This window comes from Eucyclogobius newberryi, unplaced genomic scaffold (genome assembly GCF_026437365.1).
Source record: "Eucyclogobius newberryi isolate DKJ021-1_F unplaced genomic scaffold, fEucNew1.0.hap1 SCAF_18, whole genome shotgun sequence".
In the NCBI taxonomy this organism is placed as follows: Eukaryota; Metazoa; Chordata; class Actinopteri; order Gobiiformes; family Gobiidae; genus Eucyclogobius; species Eucyclogobius newberryi.
This window is the reverse complement of record NW_027315812.1, coordinates 9,173,308-9,196,710: the sequence shown is the minus strand read 5'-3', so window position 1 is coordinate 9,196,710 and position 23,403 is coordinate 9,173,308. Positions and strand designations below refer to the sequence as shown.

The 23,403-nt window shown below is 38.7% G+C and overlaps 1 protein-coding gene across 1 annotated transcript in view; it reads right to left on the bottom strand.

The window, feature by feature from the left end:
• Window positions 1–1,841: 1,841 nt before the first annotated feature.
• The window catches only part of LOC140364379 (uncharacterized), a 37,170-nt gene continuing 15,608 nt past the window's right edge, over window positions 1,842–23,403 (bottom strand). Inside the window, exons 5-16 of the mRNA XM_072450485.1 lie at window positions 17,735–17,821; window positions 15,983–16,066; window positions 15,158–15,252; window positions 14,439–14,503; window positions 13,432–13,646; window positions 12,539–12,677; window positions 12,295–12,475; window positions 11,065–11,169; window positions 10,036–10,081; window positions 7,203–7,356; window positions 5,895–6,122; window positions 1,842–4,988 (exon numbers count right to left, since the gene is read on the bottom strand). Coding sequence (XP_072306586.1) covers window positions 5,900–6,122; window positions 7,203–7,356; window positions 10,036–10,081; window positions 11,065–11,169; window positions 12,295–12,475; window positions 12,539–12,677; window positions 13,432–13,646; window positions 14,439–14,503; window positions 15,158–15,252; window positions 15,983–16,066; window positions 17,735–17,821 — 1,394 coding nt within the window. The 3' untranslated portion in view covers window positions 1,842–4,988; window positions 5,895–5,899. The remainder of the gene's footprint in view (window positions 4,989–5,894; window positions 6,123–7,202; window positions 7,357–10,035; window positions 10,082–11,064; window positions 11,170–12,294; window positions 12,476–12,538; window positions 12,678–13,431; window positions 13,647–14,438; window positions 14,504–15,157; window positions 15,253–15,982; window positions 16,067–17,734; window positions 17,822–23,403) is intronic.

Sequence of the window (23,403 nt, the reverse complement as noted above, 5' to 3'; positions counted from 1 at the left end):
TATACGTCATATGGAACTTGTAGTACTTCATCTGGAACTTGTAGTACTTCATCTGGAACTTGTAATACTCCATCTGGAACTTGTATACGTCATATGGAACTTGTAGTACTTCATATGGAACTTGTATACTTCATATGGAACTTGTAGTACTTCATATGGAACTTGTAGTACTTCATCTGGAACTTGTAGTACTTCATCTGGAACTTGTATTACTTCATCTGGAACTTGTATTACTTCATCTGGAACTTGTAGTACTTCATCTGGAACTTGTAATACTCCATCTGGAACTTGTATACGTCATATGGAACTTGTAGTACTTCATATGGAACTTGTATACTTCATGTGGAACTTATTGTACTTCATCTGGAACTTATTGTACTTCATCTGGAACTTGTAGTACTTCATCTGGAACTTGTAGTACTTCATATGGAACTTGTAGTACTTCATCTGGAACTTGTAGTACTTCATATGGAACTTGTATACTTCATATGGAACTTGTAGTACTTCATCTGGAACTTGTAGTACTTCATCTGGAACTTGTAGTACTTCATCTGGAACTTGTATTACTTCATCTGGAACTTGTAGTACTTCATCTGGAACTTGTAGTACTTCATCTGGAACTTGTAGTACTTCATCTGGAACTTGTAATACTCCATCTGGAACTTGTATACTTCATGTGGAACTTATTGTACTTCATCTGGAACTTGTAGTACTTCATCTGGAACTTGTATACTTCATATGGAACTTGTAGTACTTCATCTGGAACTTGTAGTACTTCATCTGGAACTTGTAGTACTTCATCTGGAACTTGTAGTACTTCATCTGGAACTTGTAGTACTTCATCTGGAACTTGTATTACTTCATCTGGAACTTGTAGTACTTCATCTGGAACTTGTATTACTTCATCTGGAACTTGTAGTACTTCATCTGGAACTTGTATTTCGTCATCTAGAACTTGTAGTACTTTGTCTGGAACTTGTAGTACTTCATCTGGAACTTGTATTTCGTCATCTGGAACTTGTAGTACTTCATCTGGAACTTGTAGTACTTTGTCTGGAACTTGTAGTACTTCATCTGGAACTTGTAGTACTTGTTTTATGATATAGACATCCTATTATTTACTATGAAAAGCAACGCAGTTTTATATATTTTAGGTTATTCCGTGTGTAGAGTATTATTTTGAAATTGTCCTCATAGTACAAAAAGTAAATAAGACGAATTAATCAAACTGTTAAATAAATAACCAGATTTATTCAGGTTTGGGGCTGTTTCTTAAAGGTCCGTTGAAAATGTGTAAACAAATACATTCTAAATCCCGTAATGAGAAAACTGGAGGCAAAAGTGAAGTGTTATGTACAAGATAAACATTAGCCTCAGATTATCACCACATATGAAACATGAAGGTGGTTTTGGCTCAGATTCATGTGAGTGATGTCAGAGCCAACTATTGTATTTTACATTATTTGCTTATTTATTATGAGACTTTTACACAGATTTTAAGGTTTTACTGGACGAATACTTTCATACCTTCGATACGTTTTCATTATGTTTAAAGTTTTACAACCTCATTCACCAGAAATTATACTTTTGCATCTACCCATTGTAAAATATAACCTAAACAAACTGACATTTCTACACTGGAATTTCTAAATTGTGGCTTATTTTTTGCCAGTAAATGTACCGGCTTTAAGTTCTCACCATTTAAATGTTCATTCAGTTTTGACGACAACATTAATGAATCAATATTTCTCCCAAAACCTGCAGCGTGATGAACATTAGACTCTTTTTATTGCACAAAATCAATAAGAACTGGCAAAGAACGAGGATAAAAACGACACGAATGACTTGATGAAGTTTATTGGTTGATATCAGCAGTTTCCATGCACCACATCTACAATGATATATTCCACCAAGCTGCAGCGTCACAGAGTAATTATTTGGATAAACGTAACATCCTTTACATCATATTATCGGCTACTCAAGACTCTTTATGGATGACGGAACGACGGCACGTGATTTTAGCAGCCGCAGCATTTTTAAAACGACTACTTGGAACCAGGTCCGGGACATGGTAGCTCGTCCGTGCTTTCCACAGCAACTAAAACATAGATAAAGGTTATTTTCTCATGTTTACCGTCCGTCCCATTGAATTCAAGTAACGTACACGCAAAATCTCAGTGTGTGAATGGCAAAGGAAACACGAATTGCTGATGAGACCGTGATAAAATGTAAAAATCAGGCTGAACCGCACTGTTTTCAGCCACAATAATCGTAGACAGACGGCACGTTTAATTGAAATGGTGAATACTGTGGACACCGTGTTGTCGTGGAGATGCCTACATTGCGTGTATGTTGGTAAAAAGAGCTTAAGGCCGTACAGGTGACACTGGACTGCGATGTGGTGAGGTATAGTCGATGTTACGCTAACGTGGCTAATACATGGAGCGGTGAAACAACACAATTACTACTGGTAGTGCCATGGGCCGCAGCGTCGGTGCACAAAGTCTACATATACGTGATTTAACATGATTTAAATTCAGGATATTCATCTTGGTTTGAGCACGTTTGACTCACATTTCCCACGTCCCAGCAGATGGACCCAAAGCCACTGATTTGTCCCAGTTTTATACAAGACATGACCCTGTTGTTTTTTACCACTTTGAGAGCAAAATAGAGACAATCACAAACAATGCACTCTCAGATTATCACATGTGAGCTGTGGACGAGGTAGAAAATATACTTAATTACCCACTTTTATTATTGTTACTGTTTAATTATTAGTGTCCCAGTTTTTAATTTGGATGATATTCGTGCAAAAAAGCCCTTTTGGAACTGTGTCAAAAAAAAAAAAGTGTCATTTTGTCTTGTTTTTTGGTCTTCTTTTGGGATGCACTTTGATTAAAGCCTCATTGCGTAAAGTTTTAGCCAAACAAATGAATGAAACTAAAGATGATGATGTTGTTCTTTTGGCTATAAAAGTCCAGAGTGTGGCTCCAGAAAGTTACGCACCGTCGCTTTAAAGTTGTCGCTGTTGTAAAGCACTAAACACATTTATTTTGATTGACACATTTATTAATTTATTTGTGTTTCAAGCTAAAATCTGTCCATGGCGTGTGATTTTTGTGTCTTATTTACTGCACTTTTCTCACTCCGCCGTGCGATTTCTTTCTTGATACTTGACCAATAATTTGCGACCAATAACTGAATAAATCTAAAAAAAACTCAAACCAGATTATTATTATTACCAGTTATGAATTCAAGCCATATTAAATCACGTAGCTATTACTTTTTTGCGATCTGTCAGTGCCGATTCACAAACACACACAACAATTCACTCGTCTATTTAGGACCTTTACACGGATTTTCCTTAAGTTTTGCCCATCAATATTAGAATAATAAGCTATAAATCCTATTCGGATGTCGTGGGCAAGAGTCAAGTCTATACACGTCGAACGGAAAGGAAAATCCCACTGACAAATACAGCTACGACCCAAACTGTCCATACTGGAGATAACTATGTCTTTCGAGTCCTTCGTTAGCAGCTATTTACATGTTTTACAAAGCAGAGTTAAGCCGTAGAGAGCCACGTTTTGAGGCGATGCAGACTGGGCTGTGGGTTCCTGTGAGGCTTCAAATGTGCACAAAGTCAGGGTCTTTTTAAAGATACAAATGTATGACTGTAAAAAGTGCCTAATTTTGTGGATGTATCAAAAGAAGGTGAAAAGAGCGTCGCTGGGTTGAAGGTTAAATGGTCGCAAATTGGCAAATCGCTGCAAGTTCTTATACAAAACATAAGTCCTGTCTTTCTGAAGTTGTGTTACCAATTAAATCAGTTTTGATCTCTACAAACGTGTTGTTAAATGATTATTGAATTAGATTTCACCCCAAATACCACCAAAGAATATATTTGGCCGGCTTTTGAGTACCACCAGATCTAAAACAGGACTATTCCAGGTTTAAATTAGGGCTAAATCAAGTCTTAAACAGGACTATTCCAGGTTTAAACTAGAGCTAAATCAAGTCTTAAACAGGACTATTCCAGGTTTAAATTAGGGCTAAATCAGGTCTTAAACAGGACTATTCCAGGTTTAAACTAGAGCTAAATCAAGTCTTAAACAGGACTATTCCAGGTTTAAATTAGGGCTAAATCAGGTCTTAAACAGGACTATTCCAGGTTTAAATTAGGGCTAAATCAGGTCTTAAACAGGACTATTCCAGGTTTAAACTAGAGCTAAATCAAGTCTAAAACAGGACTATTCCAGGTTTAAATTAGGGCTAAATCAGGTCTTAAACAGGACTATTCCAGGTTTAAATTAGGGCTAAATCAGGTCTTAAACAGGACTATTCCAGGTTTAAACTAGAGCTAAATCAAGTCTAAAACAGGACTATTCCAGGTTTAAATTAGGGCTAAATCAGGTCTTAAACAGGACTATTCCAGGTTTAAATTAGGGCTAAATCAGGTCTTAAACAGGACTATTCCAGGTTTAAACTAGAGCTAAATCAAGTCTAAAACAGGACTATTCCAGGTACAAACTGGGGGTAAATCAGGTCTAAAACAGGACTATTCCAGGTTAAAATCAAGTATTAAACAGGTTTATTCTAGCTGTAGACTAGTACTAAAACAGGACTACAAAATTGCTATTACTAGTTTTAAACAAGACTAACCAAAGCAGGCCAAAAATGTGGATAAATTGTCTGTAAATTCAACTAAAGTGTTTGAACTGCAGAAGAAGCCACAGTTTGCATCATTCAATCAACCTTAACACACACATTTTGCTAACTTGTTCAAATTTCACCTCAGAACTGACGAAAGCACAGATTTTAGGTTTAGTCTTGAGTCGTAGCGAGCGTCTGCATCGCCTCAAAACCCACTGAAACCCGCTGAATGTTAGTTGAGTGGTTTTGTTGGTGGAGGAGGGAGGCAGCCGCTGTTTCGGTGCAAACGTTGATCGATTTGAGTTTGTGTGTCTCACTTTGGACTTTGAATTCTGTGGAAAAAAGAAAAATCATCGTTACTAATTCATGTAACATCGTTAAATTAAATGATCTCTGGCTGAAACTAACAATTACTTTGCTCCTAAAGTACAATTAAAATGGGAATATTACAGGAAGGACTGTTTGGATTACAAAAAAAACATAAATACTGGAGAAATGTACAATCTTGAATAAGACAATAAGTTAAAAAGTGATCGAATTAAGTCGTATTTATGTCGATTTTAGTATATTTTGACTTTTTGGAATAAGATTTGCCAATAGAAGTAAGTAAGTAGCATTTCTTTCTAATTTCAAGTGAGAAAAGGCTTGTCTTTTTTCTAATTTGAAGTAAAAGAAGAGATTGTCAGCTTGTTTTACACGAAGGAAGTAAAAATGTACACAAAACAAGATAGATACTACTTATTTTAACTTATTATCTTATTTCATTTACAGTGTGCATGCTTCCTGTGTCGTTTTGATGTAATTACTGCTCTGTCTGAGTCATAAAACATCAGCACATGGCATGACATCACTAAATAAATGATTACTTCAGCAACTGATAATCTGTAAATAATCTGATCAGTTTATAGTAAAAAAATATATACATTCTGTCTTTGAAGCCCATTGTAAAACATTAGCACTTCTCTATTATGCATTTTTTGGCTGGTGCGACTTATACTCCGGTGCGATTTATAGTCCGGAAAATACGGTATTTAGTGTTTATTCAGTAGAAATAGTAGTTGTTTTGCTTTTTTCACTGCGCTGCGGCTCAAACTTGTCCCACGGGAAACGAACGCCATAAAACGACTCACAGGAAGCTAACTCACGTCCTAGAAACATAACTGGGCGAATAACCTCACTATAACTCGGGTTCGTCGCAGATACGAGACACCGGGCGTGAGAGGGCGGAGACTTTTTACCCGTCTTATTGGACGTCCATTTTGGGTCCGACGGGCGGGATCACGGGCGGAGCGTCGGCGCTGCAGGCCTGGATGAGCAGGTTCTTGTTGTGGTCCCCGACGGCGCTGCCCGGCTGCAGTTTGGCGAAGTCGGACCAGCCCAGGCCGTCCGCCTCCGTCACCGGGGAGAAGTCGTGGGCGCTGGGCTGCTCCTCGCGGGACACTGGGCTGATGGAGACAGACGGAGAGCTTAAAAACACAACAGAAACACAACAGAGACAGCGAGGGACAGGGTTAAAGCGGACAGAAATACAGCAGGCGGGTTAGTTTGTGACGTTATGGAGGCGATTACGCTCAAAATGAAGGATGACTTTTGATCGAAGGTGGAGGAAAAACAGAGCATTTTACCAGATTGACAAGGTAAAATAATGGATTTCTGAAATTAAATGGACTAGAAGTGAGTCTGACAATGTATTACTGTATTACTTTTGTATTTTTTATCTGAGGAAAATCATTATTACGGTTGTGTGTTGATGATTTGTCCAATTATTGAGCGAGAAACAATCCCAAATCCTTCTCAAAAACACTTATAGAAGTAAAATCACGAACTAAAGATTTATTACATTGACATGAGTGAATTAGGCTGCAGTCCTTTTCCAATCTTTTATCCAAATCACATAATTTTAATCGTCAATATCAGTAAACGTTATATATGTACAGGGTTTATAATGAAGTGTATTTCTCACAAACATCATCAGAGTGGCTTTGTGATGACATTAGAAGGTGAAAAGTGAATCAGACGTCCAGATTTTGCAGATTTAAACTCAATCTACTCAATCTAAAGTCTTTAAAAGCCACTTGGACCAGGTGAGCGTCGCTAACGTTTAATCTGATTTGTTTTTAAAATGTTTGTCGTTTACAGCTTCATTTAATGACAGATCAGCTCCGAAGGCTAAATGTCAGACTCGTTGCCGTTCATTATTGCGTTTTTTTGTGATACATAAAGGAAAAAGGTGATGGAAAATCTTTATTAGGGTCAATATCCATTTATTTTCGAGTGCGAGTGAAAAGATAAAGACGGTAATGAGATGGGAAAGAAATCCGACGTCCATTTTGTGCCTTATTGGCTCCGACGGATCATTTTTATCAGATGAATGTGCTGAACGTACACAAGAGAAAGCTACGTTTGCACTATCGTCATCGACAAACAAAACAGAACAAAACGTTGACACTTTTCCAACCGTCATCGTCATAATTCAGCCTTTTTGCGGACACGTGTTCTTTCTTTATTGTGTAACGACGTGGATGTTTGCGTTGAGACTTTGTTACCTGACGTCCATGGACTGAACTCCGTCCGAAAGCTCGTCCACAAAACTCTTTTCTAACGGCCCCAGAGAAATGGCAGACGGCTCCAGTGGCACGTCCTGCTCTGAAGGGGGCGCTGTCTCCGCCTTCGCCTCGGACACTGAAATATAAACAGTCGGTCAGTGAAGTCTATAGACATGTAAATACTGTGGTGAGACGCAGTTGTTGCTCAGTGTTAAACAGTCTTTTTCACTCCGATGTTAAAAGCGTCGCTCCCGGTTTCGCGTTGGTTTCACGAGCGTTTTGATGTGTTTTTAAATGTCTCCGCGGCCTTGACCCTCAGTGTGCGTCAGACCCGCCCTGCACGTTCTCTCAGGTCGAAGCACCAGTTATTACTTCCCAAAAAGGGAGAGAAAAACAAGTGGAAGTCGATCTTTTGTCGCTGGGTGAAAAACTCTGGAATCTTTCTTTAAAAACACTCTTTTTGAAGTGGTAATGTTGACTTTAGATTTTAAATGTGTATTTATTCTGTTGTTTTACATCGTCTTATGTGGTAGAAAAAGCTTCAGTTGTAGTCATCTGGACTCAGTTTGAAAAAATAGACGTTTCGACTCTCATCCAAGAGTCATTGTCAATAAAAGAATTTAGATCGAGAACTCCGATATTAATACTGTTCTGTGGTAAGACCCGCCCATTGGGAGGAGCCTTCCTGAAGTAGAAAGAGTTGTTTGTTTCAACAGAAACTCCCCCTTGTATCTACCGAGCCTATTCAGAATCTTAATGGGCTATTAGAGTCCTCTTTGTCTTAGTGAGACACGAAGTCCCTGTTTATTTTAAACCAGGCAACACTTTAAGACAAAAACTGGTTCACCCAAAGGACAAATTGCCGACTCAAAAACAGAGCAATGTAGTTTATTCGATCCAATGCAGTGAAGAAAGCTGTAAAGAACGTTACATAGGTGAGACGAAACAGCCTCTACACAAGAGGCTTTATCAGCACAGAAGAAATACTAGTTCAGGACCTCAGAGCGCCGTGCATCTCCATCTTGAAGCCTCTAATCACTCGTTTGAAGACGGTGAGGTGAAGGTTTTAAGCAGGAGAAAAGATGGTTTGAAAGAGGAGTTAAGGAAGCTATTTTTGTTAAAAAAGAAAGACCTTCTTTAAACAGAAATGGAGGGCTAAGGTTTAATCTTCCTGTTATTTATAATGGGTTACTGAACCCCTGGAAAGGTAAAGGACATTCAGATGCTAATCAGGTACTCAGGGTGGTCGAGCCAGGGTCTCACAAAGACAAAGAGGTTTCTAATAGCCCATTAAGATTCTGAATAGGCTAGCTCGGTAGATACAAGGGGGAGTTTCTGTTGAAACAAACAACTCTTTCTACTTCAGGAAGGCTCCTCCCAATGGGCGGGTCTTACCACAGAACAGTATTAATATCGGAGTTCTCGACCTAAATTATTTTATTGACAATGACTCTTGGATGAGAGTCGAAACGTCTACTTTTTCAAACTGAGTCCAGATGACTACAACTGAAGCTTTTTCTACTATGGAACACGCCTGGACGAATGAGGGATTACACCGACATCGTCTTATGTGCATTTGTGTGTTAGGCACTTTGTTGTTTTAAAGGTGCAAATAAAGCTGGACTGGATAGTTTTAAGAGGCAGAGATATGTTAGTTTGTGGAGTTTTGTGTATTTTTTGTGTATTTTTTGTGTATATGTTATGTGCATTGTACAGTTCTGGCTTTAAGTGATCTGTTATTACAATATGTTCCGTTTCATACAACCACAGTTATAAGATAAGATAAGATACAGAAGAGAAGAACAGATAAGACTGACAGGTAAGTTTTAAAAAACACTCGTATAAACAAAAACTCTTATAAACAAAAACTCTTATAAACAAATCTCCTATAGACAGAACCTCTCATATTCTTAATAAGGAATAGAGGGAAAAAATAAAAATAGCTAGCGTAAGACAAAATAATACTAATAATAGTGGTAAAGTAAACACTCTTATTTACATCAGTTATATGCACATGAATATGACATTATTGTGTATGATTATGACAGTAATTGCACATGATTAACTCAGTATTGCATGTGATTAAGTCAGTATTGCATTCATGATTATATTCATACTATTCTGTTTACATAGTAAGTCGATATAAAACATTGCACTATTTTGTGTCATAATGTACATTATTTTGCCTTCTCTCTTTGGTTACTAAATAAAGCAGTCAGTTAGCTACAGTAGATTGGCTCGTGTTACTCTGTATGATCAATAAAGTCGGTCTAAATTCGCTTAACCGTGTACAAAAAAGACCAAATATATAACTTATAATAACAAAACCTGAATATGCATCTGAAGCTGAGCCAGGAGCACTAAAGTAAAGTGTTCTCTGTGCAGTGATCAATAACACAAAATGAAAGGAGAAACGCAAAGTGCTGAGCGTTCTCTTCTTCGCTGAAGCAGGGAATTAAATATATGTGCTATATATCTACAGCAGGGGGCGCTGTGCCTGCTGCTGAGTCACTGCAGCAGCTCACGTTGCCATGGATCAATACAGTTTTGGACCAGTGTGTGGAGATGTGAAACATGAGAAGGAGCAATGCCTGTTACCATGACGACTGTAGGTGCATTTAAAGGAGTGCAATGTCATTTTTCTGCTCGTCTCCTGCTTTTGTGAAAACATATTAAACTTTTGTCTGATACGCAGTAATAATCTATGACATGGCACGATCACTGTGTTGTTTTTGGACATTTTAAATCACGAAATTGATCGAAAACGTAAAATCGATAAAAGAAAAATAAATCTGTTTAAATAAGAATAAGTTGTTTTCACCTTGAACACCAGATTCCACGTCGCTCTTTCTGGTTCGTTTCATTATCTCTTCAATTCGCTGCAAATATAAACATGATATATGAGAGAAAGTAATAGTAAATACACGTTATAATCAACTACATTATAATGAGGTATCGCTTTAAGATAAGATAAGATAAGATATTCCTTTATTGTCCCACATGGGGAAATTTCATTGGTGCAACGCAGGTAGATACAAAGGTAGATACAGAAGAACAGATCACTTATAGGAAGTCTGAAAAACACTTTCAGTAGAAGATCTCCTATAAATAAATAAAAACTCCCATAGACAAATAAATAAATACATAAATACCATTGCATGTGATCCCGACAGTAATTGCACATGAATATGTGTCACCGACACGACAGATTTATACATATTTATTCATCATTGACTAACTAAAGTGTTAGAATTAAGGTAAATTAATGTTAATGACTAAATAATTTGCCTTATAGATAATGATCGGTTCATTTTTGTTTTATGATTAGTTCAACATTTGTAAATTATTAGTTTATTTTTGTCAGTGATTAACAAACATTCATAAATGCTTTGTGTCTACGCTTTATTCTAAAGTGTTACCTACAGCGAATACTAAAAAGAGTGAGACTTTTTAATCAGCAAGAGAACGGGACAAAGCTTTTTTAAAGGTCCCATAACATGCAAAATCGACTTTTCAGAGCTTTTATGGATAGAATATGTTTCTTATCCAAGTCCCTACTGCCTCATATCTGTATCTTATCTGTACTTATTATATTCTAATACTGTTCTAGACCGTTTAAATGCAATCTTAACGTGGTGTTCAGAGCCTTAACAAGTCGCACCAGCCAAAAAATGCATAATAGAGAAGAAAAAAACATATTTAAGTCGCACTGGAGTATGAAATGCAGTTGCAAGTGTTAAAATAACGAATAATATCACATATAAGTCGCTCCGGAGTATAAGTATATAAGTATAAATATAAGTCGCGACTTATAGTCCGGAAAATACGGTAATACAGATTGTTTCAGTGCGTCCGGACTGACCCTCTTCCTCTGCTGCCGCTCCTGCTCCTCCTGAATGTGCAGCTGCTCGCGCTCCTGCCGCTTTCGCTCGGCCTCTTTCTGAGCGCGGAGAAACGCCTCCTCTCTCTGGAGGAGGAGGAGGAGGAGGAGGAGGAGGAGGAGGAGGAGGAGGAGGAGGAAGAGGAAGAGGAAGAGGAAGAGGAAGAGGAAGAGGAAGAGGAAGAGGAAGAGGAAGAAGAAGAAGAAGAAGAAGAAGGAGAAGAAGAAGAAGAAGAAGAAGAAGAAGAAGAAGAAGAAGAAGAAGAAGAAGAAGAAGAAGAAGAAGAAGAAGAAGAAGAAGGAGAAGGAGAAGGAGAAGGAGAAGAAGAAGAAGAAGAAGAAGAAGAAGAAGAAGAAGAAGAAGGAGAAGGAGAAGAAGAAGAAGAAGAAGAAGAAGAAGAAGAAGGAGGAGAAGGAGAAGAAGAAGAAGAAGAAGAAGAAGAAGAAGAAGAAGAAGAAGAAGAAGAAGAAGAAGAAGAAGAAGAAGAAGAAGAAGAAGAAGAAGAAGAAGAAGAAGAAGAAGAAGAAGAAGAAGAAGAAGAAGAAGAAGAAGAAGAAGAAGAAGAAGAAGAAGAAGAAGAAGAAGAAGAAGAAGAAGAAGCGGCTTAGAGTTTAGACTTGGACAAACTTCAAGGATGTTCAAGTTTTCAGTTCACACTTTACAGTCATTATAGCTCTGATGATGAATGAAACAGTTCGATTAAATCTCTGCAGTTTCTATGGAGACGCCGTGACGTGATGGAGACGCCGTGACGTGATGGAGACGCTTTAAAGGAGGAGGAATAGTACTTTTGATGATGTGTTTGTGCTGCTCCTCTGGTCGAGGTGAGAAGGAGCTGGACCTGAGCAGAAGCTGTGCAGAAGATGCTGCTGCAGCAGGTTCAGACCATGAAACATACTTGACTAGAATGTGTTCCTTATATTTCTATTTGGATCAGTTGGATGAAGTTATTAGAGCAGAATGGATTTATAAATAAGTGTTTTGTGGATAAACATGACATTTCATACATTTTCTTATCCAGAGTAAAAACATGACCTATTTGGTACATTTTTAAGACCCTTTTTTCAAAAATGTATCGGGATACGTATCGTAATGAGGGAATTGTATCGGAATATACAAGTATCAGGATACTTGTATATCGGGATACTGCGTATCGTGAGCCCTGTATCAGGATACGTATCGTATCGCGAGGGTCTTGTCCTATCGCTCACGTCTCTGTCGAGCTGCTGCTGCATGTCCTTCCACCGCTGCTCCTTCTGCCGTCTCTCCTCGTCCTCTTTATCCCGGCGCTCCTGTTCGCGTCTCACTCGCTCCTCCTCAGCGTCCCGTGCCGCTCGCTCCTGCTGCTCCTTCAGCTCCTGCAGCCGCCGCCGCTCCTCCTCCTCCCGCAGTCTGGAAGATCAGGAGAAGTCAGCTGAGGTAAATGACGTTCACCGGGTTCCACGGGAACGTTACCTCTCGTCTTCCTGCCGCTGCTTCTCCTCTTGCTCTTTCTGAATCCGAGCCAAGCGTCGTCTCTCGGCCAAAACTCTGGAAGCTTCTTCTGCATCCGTCGTCCCGCCAACGCTGCGGCTGGAGGACGTCATGGGAGACTCTGACGTAGGAAAACAAATGCAACAATAATACCTCAGGCTTTTTAGATTCTTGGGAATAAATAGATCCATTTTGCTTGTGTTTTGTGTTGGAATCAGATCTTTTGGTACGATTCGCATCTAATTATACAATATTTTCTCTATTGCAAACTTGTAAAAAAGAGCTTTGTGCATCTTCCTGTGACACTTTTTCACCTGCTTCACTTTTCTGTCTGAAAAACGCTGTTTGTGAGAGCTTTTGTTGTCAGATTTAAACATCTACAACCTGCTTTCACGGTTTGAAAATCAGCTTTAAAAATTGTCTAAAATTTTCAAAATTATTATGCACAAAATAAAAAATTACAGAAGCTTAAAACATGTACAACTATTATTTTTTGTTACTATTTTCATATCACCTTTTTTGGAAAGGAAAAATACAATCTTCTTGAATTAAACACTGGTAGATTATTATGATTTGAGTATATTCTTAGAGTCTTGAATGCATGAAATGAATTGTTTTATTAAATATAATTAAAAGACAATGATTTTAGACCAAAAGTCACTGGGATAGGCTCCAGTCACCCGCGACTTCACTTATTTAAAGCCTGTAATCACGCCAAGATATATTAATTCAAGCACTCACATTTCTGTTCTGGTATATATTCTAATACTTCCAGAAACTATATCACATTTTGAGTGACAAAAGGTGATTTCCATCGTCTCAGTCTCGTACCGTCTGACATGTCCAGACCCCGTGTTCCTCTGCTCAGACTGTACCTGCGTTCAGCTCTCTGCTGGTGGACTTGGGGATCTTCCTCTCGCCATCACTTTTAGGTTTTCGCTCTAAAGTGCTGCTGTGACCTTTGAACTCCGTATCGGGCGTGCCGGGAGTGCCCGGAGTGCCCGGGGTCGAGGCCTTGTGTCGTCGAGGGGAAGGCGGGTACTGTCCCGGGGAGCAGGGCGACTGGGGCCGGCTGTGGTTTGAGCGCACACTGGAACAACACAACAACAACAACAACAACAACAACAACAACAACATATTTAGTTGTTTTGGAGATATTCAAATTAGAATATAGAGCCTATAATTAAAACTATTAAGAATTAGCTCAAAAAGAGACCAAAACATCTAGTGTATAAAGAGTATAAAGTGATATTTCTGCACTTTTGTGGTGGATTTTACGGTTTATTCACGTTTTGTGCTGAACTTGAACTCCAAACGACACATTTATATAAAAAAATTGGCACTTTCCTGATGCACTGTGAAAATAACCTCTGAATATCATTATTGAGAGGCTCCCAAAAAACACTGAGATATGAATATTTGTCAACGTCGTCCCCTTTACAATCTAAAAAACCTCCACTACTTTTTTCACTATTGTCCGGAAGAATTTATGTTTTTGTCGCACAACGAACACAACCAGTTTAGTAAATAAATCACAATGACACCAAAATGAAAATGTTATGAAAATTTGCCTTGATTAGTGTTGTTTTTTTCTCGTTTTACAGAGTGAGACAAGTTCATGTTCATTTTTGTTTCACTGGCAAAAGATCATCAATTTCTGACAACTAATTAAACGTTTCAATATGTTGTTTTCTTTTGCCTCGTCGACTGAGGGATTGGACAGACATTTTAGTTTTTTTATCATTATCAGGTAAAAAAAAAAGTATTTGGAGATATCACAATATTACATGACATTATCGTGTAGTCAAGTTTCTCAAAATGTACTTCGTCTGTGTATTTGAAGTGTCTACATATGTGTGAACGCTTGATAAAGGCGACTCACCGTTTGGGCGTGGCCGAGCCTTTGCCGTTTCCTCTGAAAGATGAACTGCGAGTCGGACCATCGCACTAAATACATGAAATATTACAATTTAGGACTAATGACTTCCTGTAAAAAAAATGACAGAATCCACTGGTCAAACTAGACTAGAAAAAAAATATAGCTGTTTTTAATACATTTATATACTTATATTCAGATATTGATCAAGACCATTCTAAAATTATTCAGGAAATGTCCAAGTTTGTCTTATATTTATGTGATATTTACAGTATTGATACTTGTTCAACTGTTAATACTAGTTTTGGTCCCACTTATTATCTTTGTTTACTATTATAGCACTAGGATCAAAATGTAAAATGTTGTCAAACCCTGAATAAACCACAGTAGAGCTTTAGTTACAGAGCTAACAGCGGGCAAAACAGGTTTAAGTCTAGATTTATTGAAGATTGGCTGGAAATGAGACAAAATTGCATTCTAATCCCGAATTGCGTCAATCACAACATGAGAAAAAAAGAGAAAACAAACCCATAAAAGGTCCAGCAGTCTCGTATAATTCAATAAAAAGTATCCCAACGCTGGTATTTTCCAAACCCAGAATCTAATTAGGAGCGTTTGACGGGTCGAGCATTCGCAGGAGTCATCGACGTTGGCATTACAAGTGTTACACGAGGTTTAGAGATGAGTAACGCCTCTGAATAATGTGTGAAAAACCCGTTACTGACGGTGGGGGTTCGCGCTTTTGTCGTCTCCTCTGGGAACGCCGCGATGCTCCTTCGATTCGACAAACTCCTGTGAAGCCTGTGGTTGTTTGAAGAAGCTGTTGACAAGAGTGAGAAAAGGATGAACAATCAATAATCTATTTTTGTTCACCAAATTAAGCCAAAAACAAGCGCTGTCTTTAATGGAAGTTTGATCAAGTTTTGAAATATATTGTTTATATTATTAACTTGCATATAAAATACATTTTCAGATCAGTTCATGGTGTGAAAAATCGGGATTTTTCTATTTTATGCAACAACAACAAATAATTTGTCCTGAATGAGGTGCAACATATAGTAGAAAATTGTAAAATATAAATGAGGTATGCATCTATATGTTATATCTATGTTTGTTCCTCTATCTTTGTGTTTCTTTCTTTCTTTATATCTGTTTGTTTTCTCTATCTTTATACTCTATGTTTGTTTTTCCATCATGATATCTATGTTTGTTTGTTTCTCTACCTTTATACTCTGTTTGTTTCACCATCTTGATATCCATGTTTGTTTCTCTACCTTTATATTCTGTTTGTTTCACCATCTTGATATCCATGTTTGTTTCTCTATCTTGATATCTATGTTTGTTTCTCTATCTTTATATCCATGTTTGTTTCTCTATCTTTATAGTCTGTCTATGTTTGTTTGTTTCTCTATCTTGATACTCCATGTTTGTTTCTCTATCTTTATACTCCATGTTTGTCGTGTAATCACTCCATGTTTGTTTCTCTATCTTTATACCTCTTGTTTGTTTCACCATCTTCATACTCCATGTTTGTTTCTCTATCTTTATACCTCTTTCTGGCGAGTGAAGCGCAGCGGAGGAGTTGGACAGCTGCTTGTTCATTGGCTGATCGGACGGAATCAGGAAGTCAACAACTGAGAAAACAAACAAAGAAGAAAACAAACCGTTTAAATTAAACCTGATGCTTCTTTTGTGCAAAACTCAAACATCACAAAAACATTTAACACCAGGAAAAACACAAAAAACACATCAACACGACAAATCCTTCTCATCAATAAAACGCACATGGAGTAAAATAAGAGAACAATACTCTGGTATAGACTTTAAAAAATAAAAATAACAACAACAACAACAACAATACTAACTTGCTGTGAAGTTCAAGAAGACAATATAAATGATAATTAAATCCAGAGTAATATAATGTAAAGGCTCTGTTATCTGCTTGTCTCTATGGAAACAAGATGATATTGCTGTGGCTTGAATGTTCCTCAGTGTTGCATTAAACCTACTGTATCTAAATGGAGACGCCTCCGGGCCACATGTACGTACAGAAATGTTCACGTTAAGTTTGTGATCTATTTAATTGAATAAATGCAAGATAAAAAATTTTAACACCAAAGTTTTAATGCCAAATGTTACATAGTCGACTTTTGTGTAGCGAAAATGTAACTCGACCAGTTCATCAAGTATCAATGAACATCCCCATGAAGTGTTTTTGTCTCAGTAATTATTCTCATTGTCTACTCTCTTCATACAACTGATTTCCTGTTTTGACAAAATAAAAAGATCTACAATAATCTGTCTATTGGACCGGGGCATAAGGTTATATAGATACTAAAGGCAAGAATCTGCAGGCGAATAGAGAAAATATTACCTTTAAAGATCAATTTGTAGCTTAAGTATTTAAATAAAATAATAAAATAAAAACACAACATATTACTAGGTTTAAATCCTGTCATGTTTTCATATAATTATGTATTTTATGTGTAAAAATGGCCAATATTACACATATTTTGAAGATGTAAATAGAAAAAAAAATAGATCAAGCCAGGTTAACATTATTTGCTTCAATTTGTGGACGTATTAGATAAAACAGTTTTATCACTTATTATTGAGTAAAGAAGATCTTACGGGAACGATTTTCCCTCATTTATTGGACTTGGCGGTGACGTTGTGTTGTTACTGAACACTGACGTTCAGTTCAATGCAGACGGGTGTGGTCATCGATTTAACTGATCAAAATGCACTGTAAAAAGGGATAAACGTTCAACACATCCACAAGAAGGTCAAACAATGCAATTTCAGAATGTATTGAGTGTAATTTATTGTGTGTATATTTATGTTACAATGATTAAATATATATTAATCAGAAAAACTAAATGTACTGCCTCCATGGGGTATTATTGTGAAAAAATAATAACCTTTACAAACATGTTCTGAAATGGGATTCTTGTCAAATAATTCATATTTCTGTCTTCTCTGATGTTTATGCTCCTGGACGTGTTTAAAATCTTCAGAGATCTTGATAAAAATACACAAATAAAAAGCACATTTCATCTTAACTGAAATATAAACAAGGACGAAACAGAAAAAAGAACATAGCAAATACATAGTTTACCAAAATTGTTGAAGCAAAATTCACAAACACACTATGGATTTGACAGAATGTGGATGAATTAACGACGTCAAACACATTTAAACGGCCAAAACAAGCGACTTAATTAAGACGTTACAAAGAGTGAAAATGTTTTTTGTTGGGTTTTTTTGCAATGTGGGCGTGGCACACGCCATGTGATTTATACCGTGGCGTGATTGGCTGGCACTGGAAGCAGGAAGCGCATTGGGCAGAGGCGAACCAATGGCATTGCAGGGCGGGGTTCTAGCGTTACCTGGGCAACGACAGGCGGAGCAGAGCAAACAAAGCAGAAGCGTTAAAAGGAGCAAAAGCATTCGACAACAACAACAAGAACAACAAGAGGAAAGGCAGAGGGAGGAGCAGCAGCGACCGTCAAACATGCATTTCCCAGCTTTAATTAAGACTCAAAGTAATTAACAAACGCTTCGGCTGCACATGATTTAATGAAGAACAAGTGTATTTTTATAATTCACTTTTATTGGTTTATTTGCTTTGGACAGCGCATAATAATTAGGGATGTCAAGATTATTTAGGTCACGATATAAATAATAATTGTGCAAAATTAAGTGGTTTATTTCAATATATGGTTAAAGAAAATACATCGAAAAATTTTAAAGTACTTTTTTTGTCTGGCTGTTTTTGTCACGTTTACTTTATTTTGTCAATTTCATAAAGCTGGTCACAAACTTGAGAAATAGTCAAGTGTGGGTCGAGATTTCACGGCAATAACACTGTTATCACAGAATAGCAATTTTTTTATAATTTCACTTCCTGTTTGGAATTGACGACATCACACAGGAAATTACCCAGCAAACACTGGGCCAAAACTCATCTAATGTACATTTTGTTAAATCTGACAACAAAAATATATGAGAGCGACTTTTATTTTGTTGAATTAATGTTTACAGTCAAAAAAGTTGTTTCTTTGTGTAAATTATAAATAAACTTTGACTTGAATGAGAATCCCTATTGTGATGTCACTTCCTGTCATTTTCTACAGATTTTTCAACGTTTTCTCCACAAATACCTGCTTGATTTGTGCAAAAATACAATTTATATGAACAACAGGTATAAATACACCAAATAAAGTCATAATAAAAAAAATTGTAATTGTCACTGTAAATGACGGTGCAAAGCTCTTTTTGCCCTGTAGACGCTGTAGTAGAAAATATATCCAAAATATAAATCCACAAACACTGAACCGTATCGTTATTATCCGTCTAAAAATCCTTTCAGCTGACGACGATCACGCTCTTGGTGTTGAATAATGGCACCATTTTCCGAGCTTGTTGTGAACATTTCCCTTTATTTAAACTGACAGAGACAACATTGAAACCAGTAATTCAGATCAGAACACACATCTCACACTTTAATCTCACTGTTTAATTTCACAGTTGAACGGCGAATTCTGCCACAGATTTCTGACCCGTTTTAAAACACAGCAGCGCTCGAATGAAATGTAGATAATATCATGAAAAGTTACGCTGTATACTTTCAAATAATGGTATAAGGCGATATTTCTGCAGTCACTTTACAGACATATTACGTTTCTCTGATGATTAAACCTCCACCAACAAAAATTCAGTTGGATTGACATAATATCGAATGAATATCGTGATTGAAATATTACAAATTATATACATTTTTCTCAATATCGCTCACATTACTGGAGCCGACTCGGGACCGTTCACCAGATCTGAGCTGGGCGGAAGTGTTCACCACATGTGCACTTTTCCAGCTAATGTGGGAAACCAGAGCGTTCAGATGACGCAGACAACAGAAGAACATGCAAAGTCTGATCAGGAACGGCGTCCTCTGCGTCTCCGGATCAGACGCCGCACTGCTGCTCGTCCTTCTCGCGCCTGTAACGCGACCCTGTAACGCGACCCTATAGCGCGACCCTATAGCGCGACCCTGCAGCGCGGCCCTGCAGCGCGGCCCTGCAGCGCGAAAACTGCAGCGCGGCCCTGTAACACGGCCCTGTAACACGAGCATAACACAAGCTTCTAACACAAGCCTGTAACAAGGGCGTAACACGAGCTTGTAACACAGCCCTGTAACACGGCCCTGTAACACAAGCCTGTAACACGAGCCCTGTAACACGAGCCTGTAACACGGCCCTGTAACACAAGCCTGTAACACGGGAGTAACAAGAGCCTGTAACACGGCCCTGTAACACGAGCCTGTAACATGGGCGTAACACAAGCCTGTAACACGACTCTGTAACACAAGCCCTGTAACGCAACCCTGCAACACGGCCCTGTAACACGACCCTGTAACACGGCCCTGTAACACAACCCTGCAACACGGCCCTGTAACACGGCCCTGTAACACAAGCCTGTAACACAAGCCTGTAACACGAGCCCTGTAACACGAGCCCTGTAACACGGCCCTGTAACACGGCCCTGTAACACGAGCCCTGTAACACGAGCCCTGTAACACGGCCCTGTAACACGGCCCTGTAACACGGCCCTGTAACACGAGCCCTGTAACACGAGCCTGCAACACGAGCCTGTAACACGAGCCCTGTAACACGAGCCTTTAACACGAGGCCTGTAACACGGGCCTGTAACACGTGCCTGTAACATGAGCCCTGTAACACGACCCTGTAATACGTGCCTGTAACACGAGCCCTGTAACACGAGCCTGTAACACGAGCCCTGTAACACGAGCCCTGTAACAAGAGCCTGTAACACGAGCCTGTAACACAAGCCTGTAACACGAGCCCTGTAACACGAGCCTGTAACACGGCCTTGTAACACGGCCTTGTAACACGACCCTGTAACACAACCCTGTAACAAGAGCCTGTAACACGACCCTGTAACACAACCCTGTAACACAACCCTGTAACACGAGCCCTGTAACACGAGCCTGTAACACGAGCCTGTAACATGAGCCTGTAATACGTGCCTGTAACACGAGCCTGTAACACGAGCCTGTAACACGAGCCCTGTAACACGAGCCTGTAACACAAGCCTGTAACACAACCCTGTAACACGAGCCTGTAACACAACCCTGAAACACGGGCCTGTAACACGAGCCCTGTAACACGAGCCCTGTAACACGAGCCTGTAACACGAGCCCTGTAACACGAGCCCTGTAACACGAGCCCTGTAACACGAGCCCTGTAACACGAGCCTGTAACACGAGCCTGTAACACGAGCCTTTAACACGAGGCCTGTAACACGGGCCTGTAACACGTGCCTGTAACATGAGCCCTGTAACACGACCCTGTAACACGACCCTGTAATACGTGCCTGTAACACGAGCCCTGTAACACGAGCCTGTAACACGAGCCCTGTAACACGAGCCCTGTAACAAGAGCCTGTAACACGAGCCTGTAACACAAGCCTGTAACACGAGCCCTGTAACACGAGCCTGTAACACGGCCTTGTAACACGGCCTTGTAACACGACCCTGTAACACAACCCTGTAACAAGAGCCTGTAACACGACCCTGTAACACAACCCTGTAACACAACCCTGTAACACGAGCCCTGTAACACGAGCCTGTAACACGAGCCTGTAACATGAGCCTGTAATACGTGCCTGTAACACGAGCCCTTTAACACGAGCCTGTAACACGAGCCCTGTAACACGAGCCTGTAACACAAGCCTGTAACACGAGCCCTGTAACACAACCCTGTAACACGAGCCTGTAACACAACCCTGAAACACGGGCCTGTAACACGAGCCCTGTAACACGAGCCCTGTAACACGAGCCTGTAACACGAGCCCTGTAACACGAGCCCTGTAACAAGAGCCTGTAACACAAGCCTGTAACACGAGCCCTGTAACACGAGCCTGTAACACGAGCCTGTAACACGAGCCTGTAACACGACCCTGTAACACAACCCTGTAACACGAGCCTGTAACACGAGCCCTGTAACACAACCCTGTAACACAACCCTGTAACACAACCCTGTAACACAACCCTGTAACACAACCCTGTAACACGGCCTTGTAACACGACCCTGTAACACAACCCTGTAACACGAGCCTGTAACACGGCCTTGTAACACGGCCTTGTAACACGGCCCTGTAACACAACCCTGTGCCGTTCCTGCTGCAGCGGGACATTCGCACTGACCCGGGATCAGCGCGAGGAGGTGGAGCTGGTCCCAGCTCTGCTCTGGACCGTGGGCTGAGGCTGAATTATTAATGCTGTTATGGACGCACCACAGCATCTCACGTCCCACGACAGACAAATGTAGGTCATACAGTGTATTAGATATTTAGAGTTCACCTAATTCTGGAAAAAAAACACCCAATCCGGTAATAAAACGTGCTTGAATTAAGTCATATTTATCGTTTAGTATATTTTGAGCGTCTTAAGTCTGAAGTTTTCATCTTATTTCAAGAGCAGGAGCTTTTCTTTCTCATTTCAAGTGAGAAAATACTTGTTTTTTTCTCGTTTTTAGTAAATCTATACATTTTATGCTTGTTCCATTGGCAAATCTTACTTTAGGCCAAAACACACTCCAGTCAAGAGAAATACTACTTAATTTAAGCCTTTTTTTAGTTTGTCATACTAACATAATCAAAAAGTGCACAGTGTTCCATTTATATTGTATTTATTCCAGTGTTTTTGTTGTAAAAATTGATAGACAAGTGTTTTTTTAAAGGTCCATAGATAAACAGATAAGGTCATTAGCTTTTTCAGTCAATATTTTAATACGTTGGTTTTAATATTGTCAGATGAATGATATCACCTGACTGACAATATCATTTATTTCCTTAAAGCACAAAAAACACACGACAAAACTGATCCAAATTTGTTATGTTGTGTTTTGTTATGTAATTTATCCTTCATGTAACTACAGAATATCAAGTATCACTATATTTTGACCATATATTTGTACCCAGAGTGCACTGTGATTACAGGAGATGATGCAATTACAAATATTCATACAGAAATCCAGTGGTACATAGTATATTTATCAGTAAAACGGCAGATAAACTCACAATAAACTCACAAAGCTCAAGATAATCCCACGTATCATATCTGTACGTCTAGTCATACTGCCATTCCAGACAAAACAACCACATCTCCATGGAGACAGAGAAGTTACATGATGCATCTTTAATGTGTCCTGGTTGTTTTAGTCCAGGCTTCATTTAATTCAGCTTTGACTCACAGCACGCTCCTGCCTAGAAGCGAAATATTAGATTAGCTGCTCACTGCTGGTAAATACATGTTAGATATATCTACATGTTAGATATAGCTACATGTTTATATCTACATGTTAGATATATCTGCATGTTTATATCTACATGTTAGATATATCTACATGTTAGATATATCTGCATGTTAGATATATCTGCATGTTAGATACATCTGCATGTTAGATACATCTGCATGTTAGATACATCTGCATGTTAGATACATCTGCATGTTAGATATATCTGCATGTTAGATATATCTGCATGTTAGATGTATCTACATGTTAGATGTATCTACATGTTAGATGTATCTACATGTTAGATGTATCCACATGTTAGATGTATCTACATGTTATATATATCTACATGTTAGATATATCTGCATGTTAGATATATCTGCATGTTAGATATATCTGCATGTTAGATATATCTGCATGTTTATATCTGCATGTTAGATGTATCTGCATGTTAGATGTATCTACATGTTAGATGTATCTACATGTTAGATGTATCTACATGTTAGATGTATCCACATGTTAGATGTATCTACATGTTATATATATCTACATGTTAGATATATCTGCATGTTAGATATATCTGCATGTTAGATATATCTGCATGTTTATATCTGCATGTTAGATGTATCTGCATGTTAGATGTATCTACATGTTAG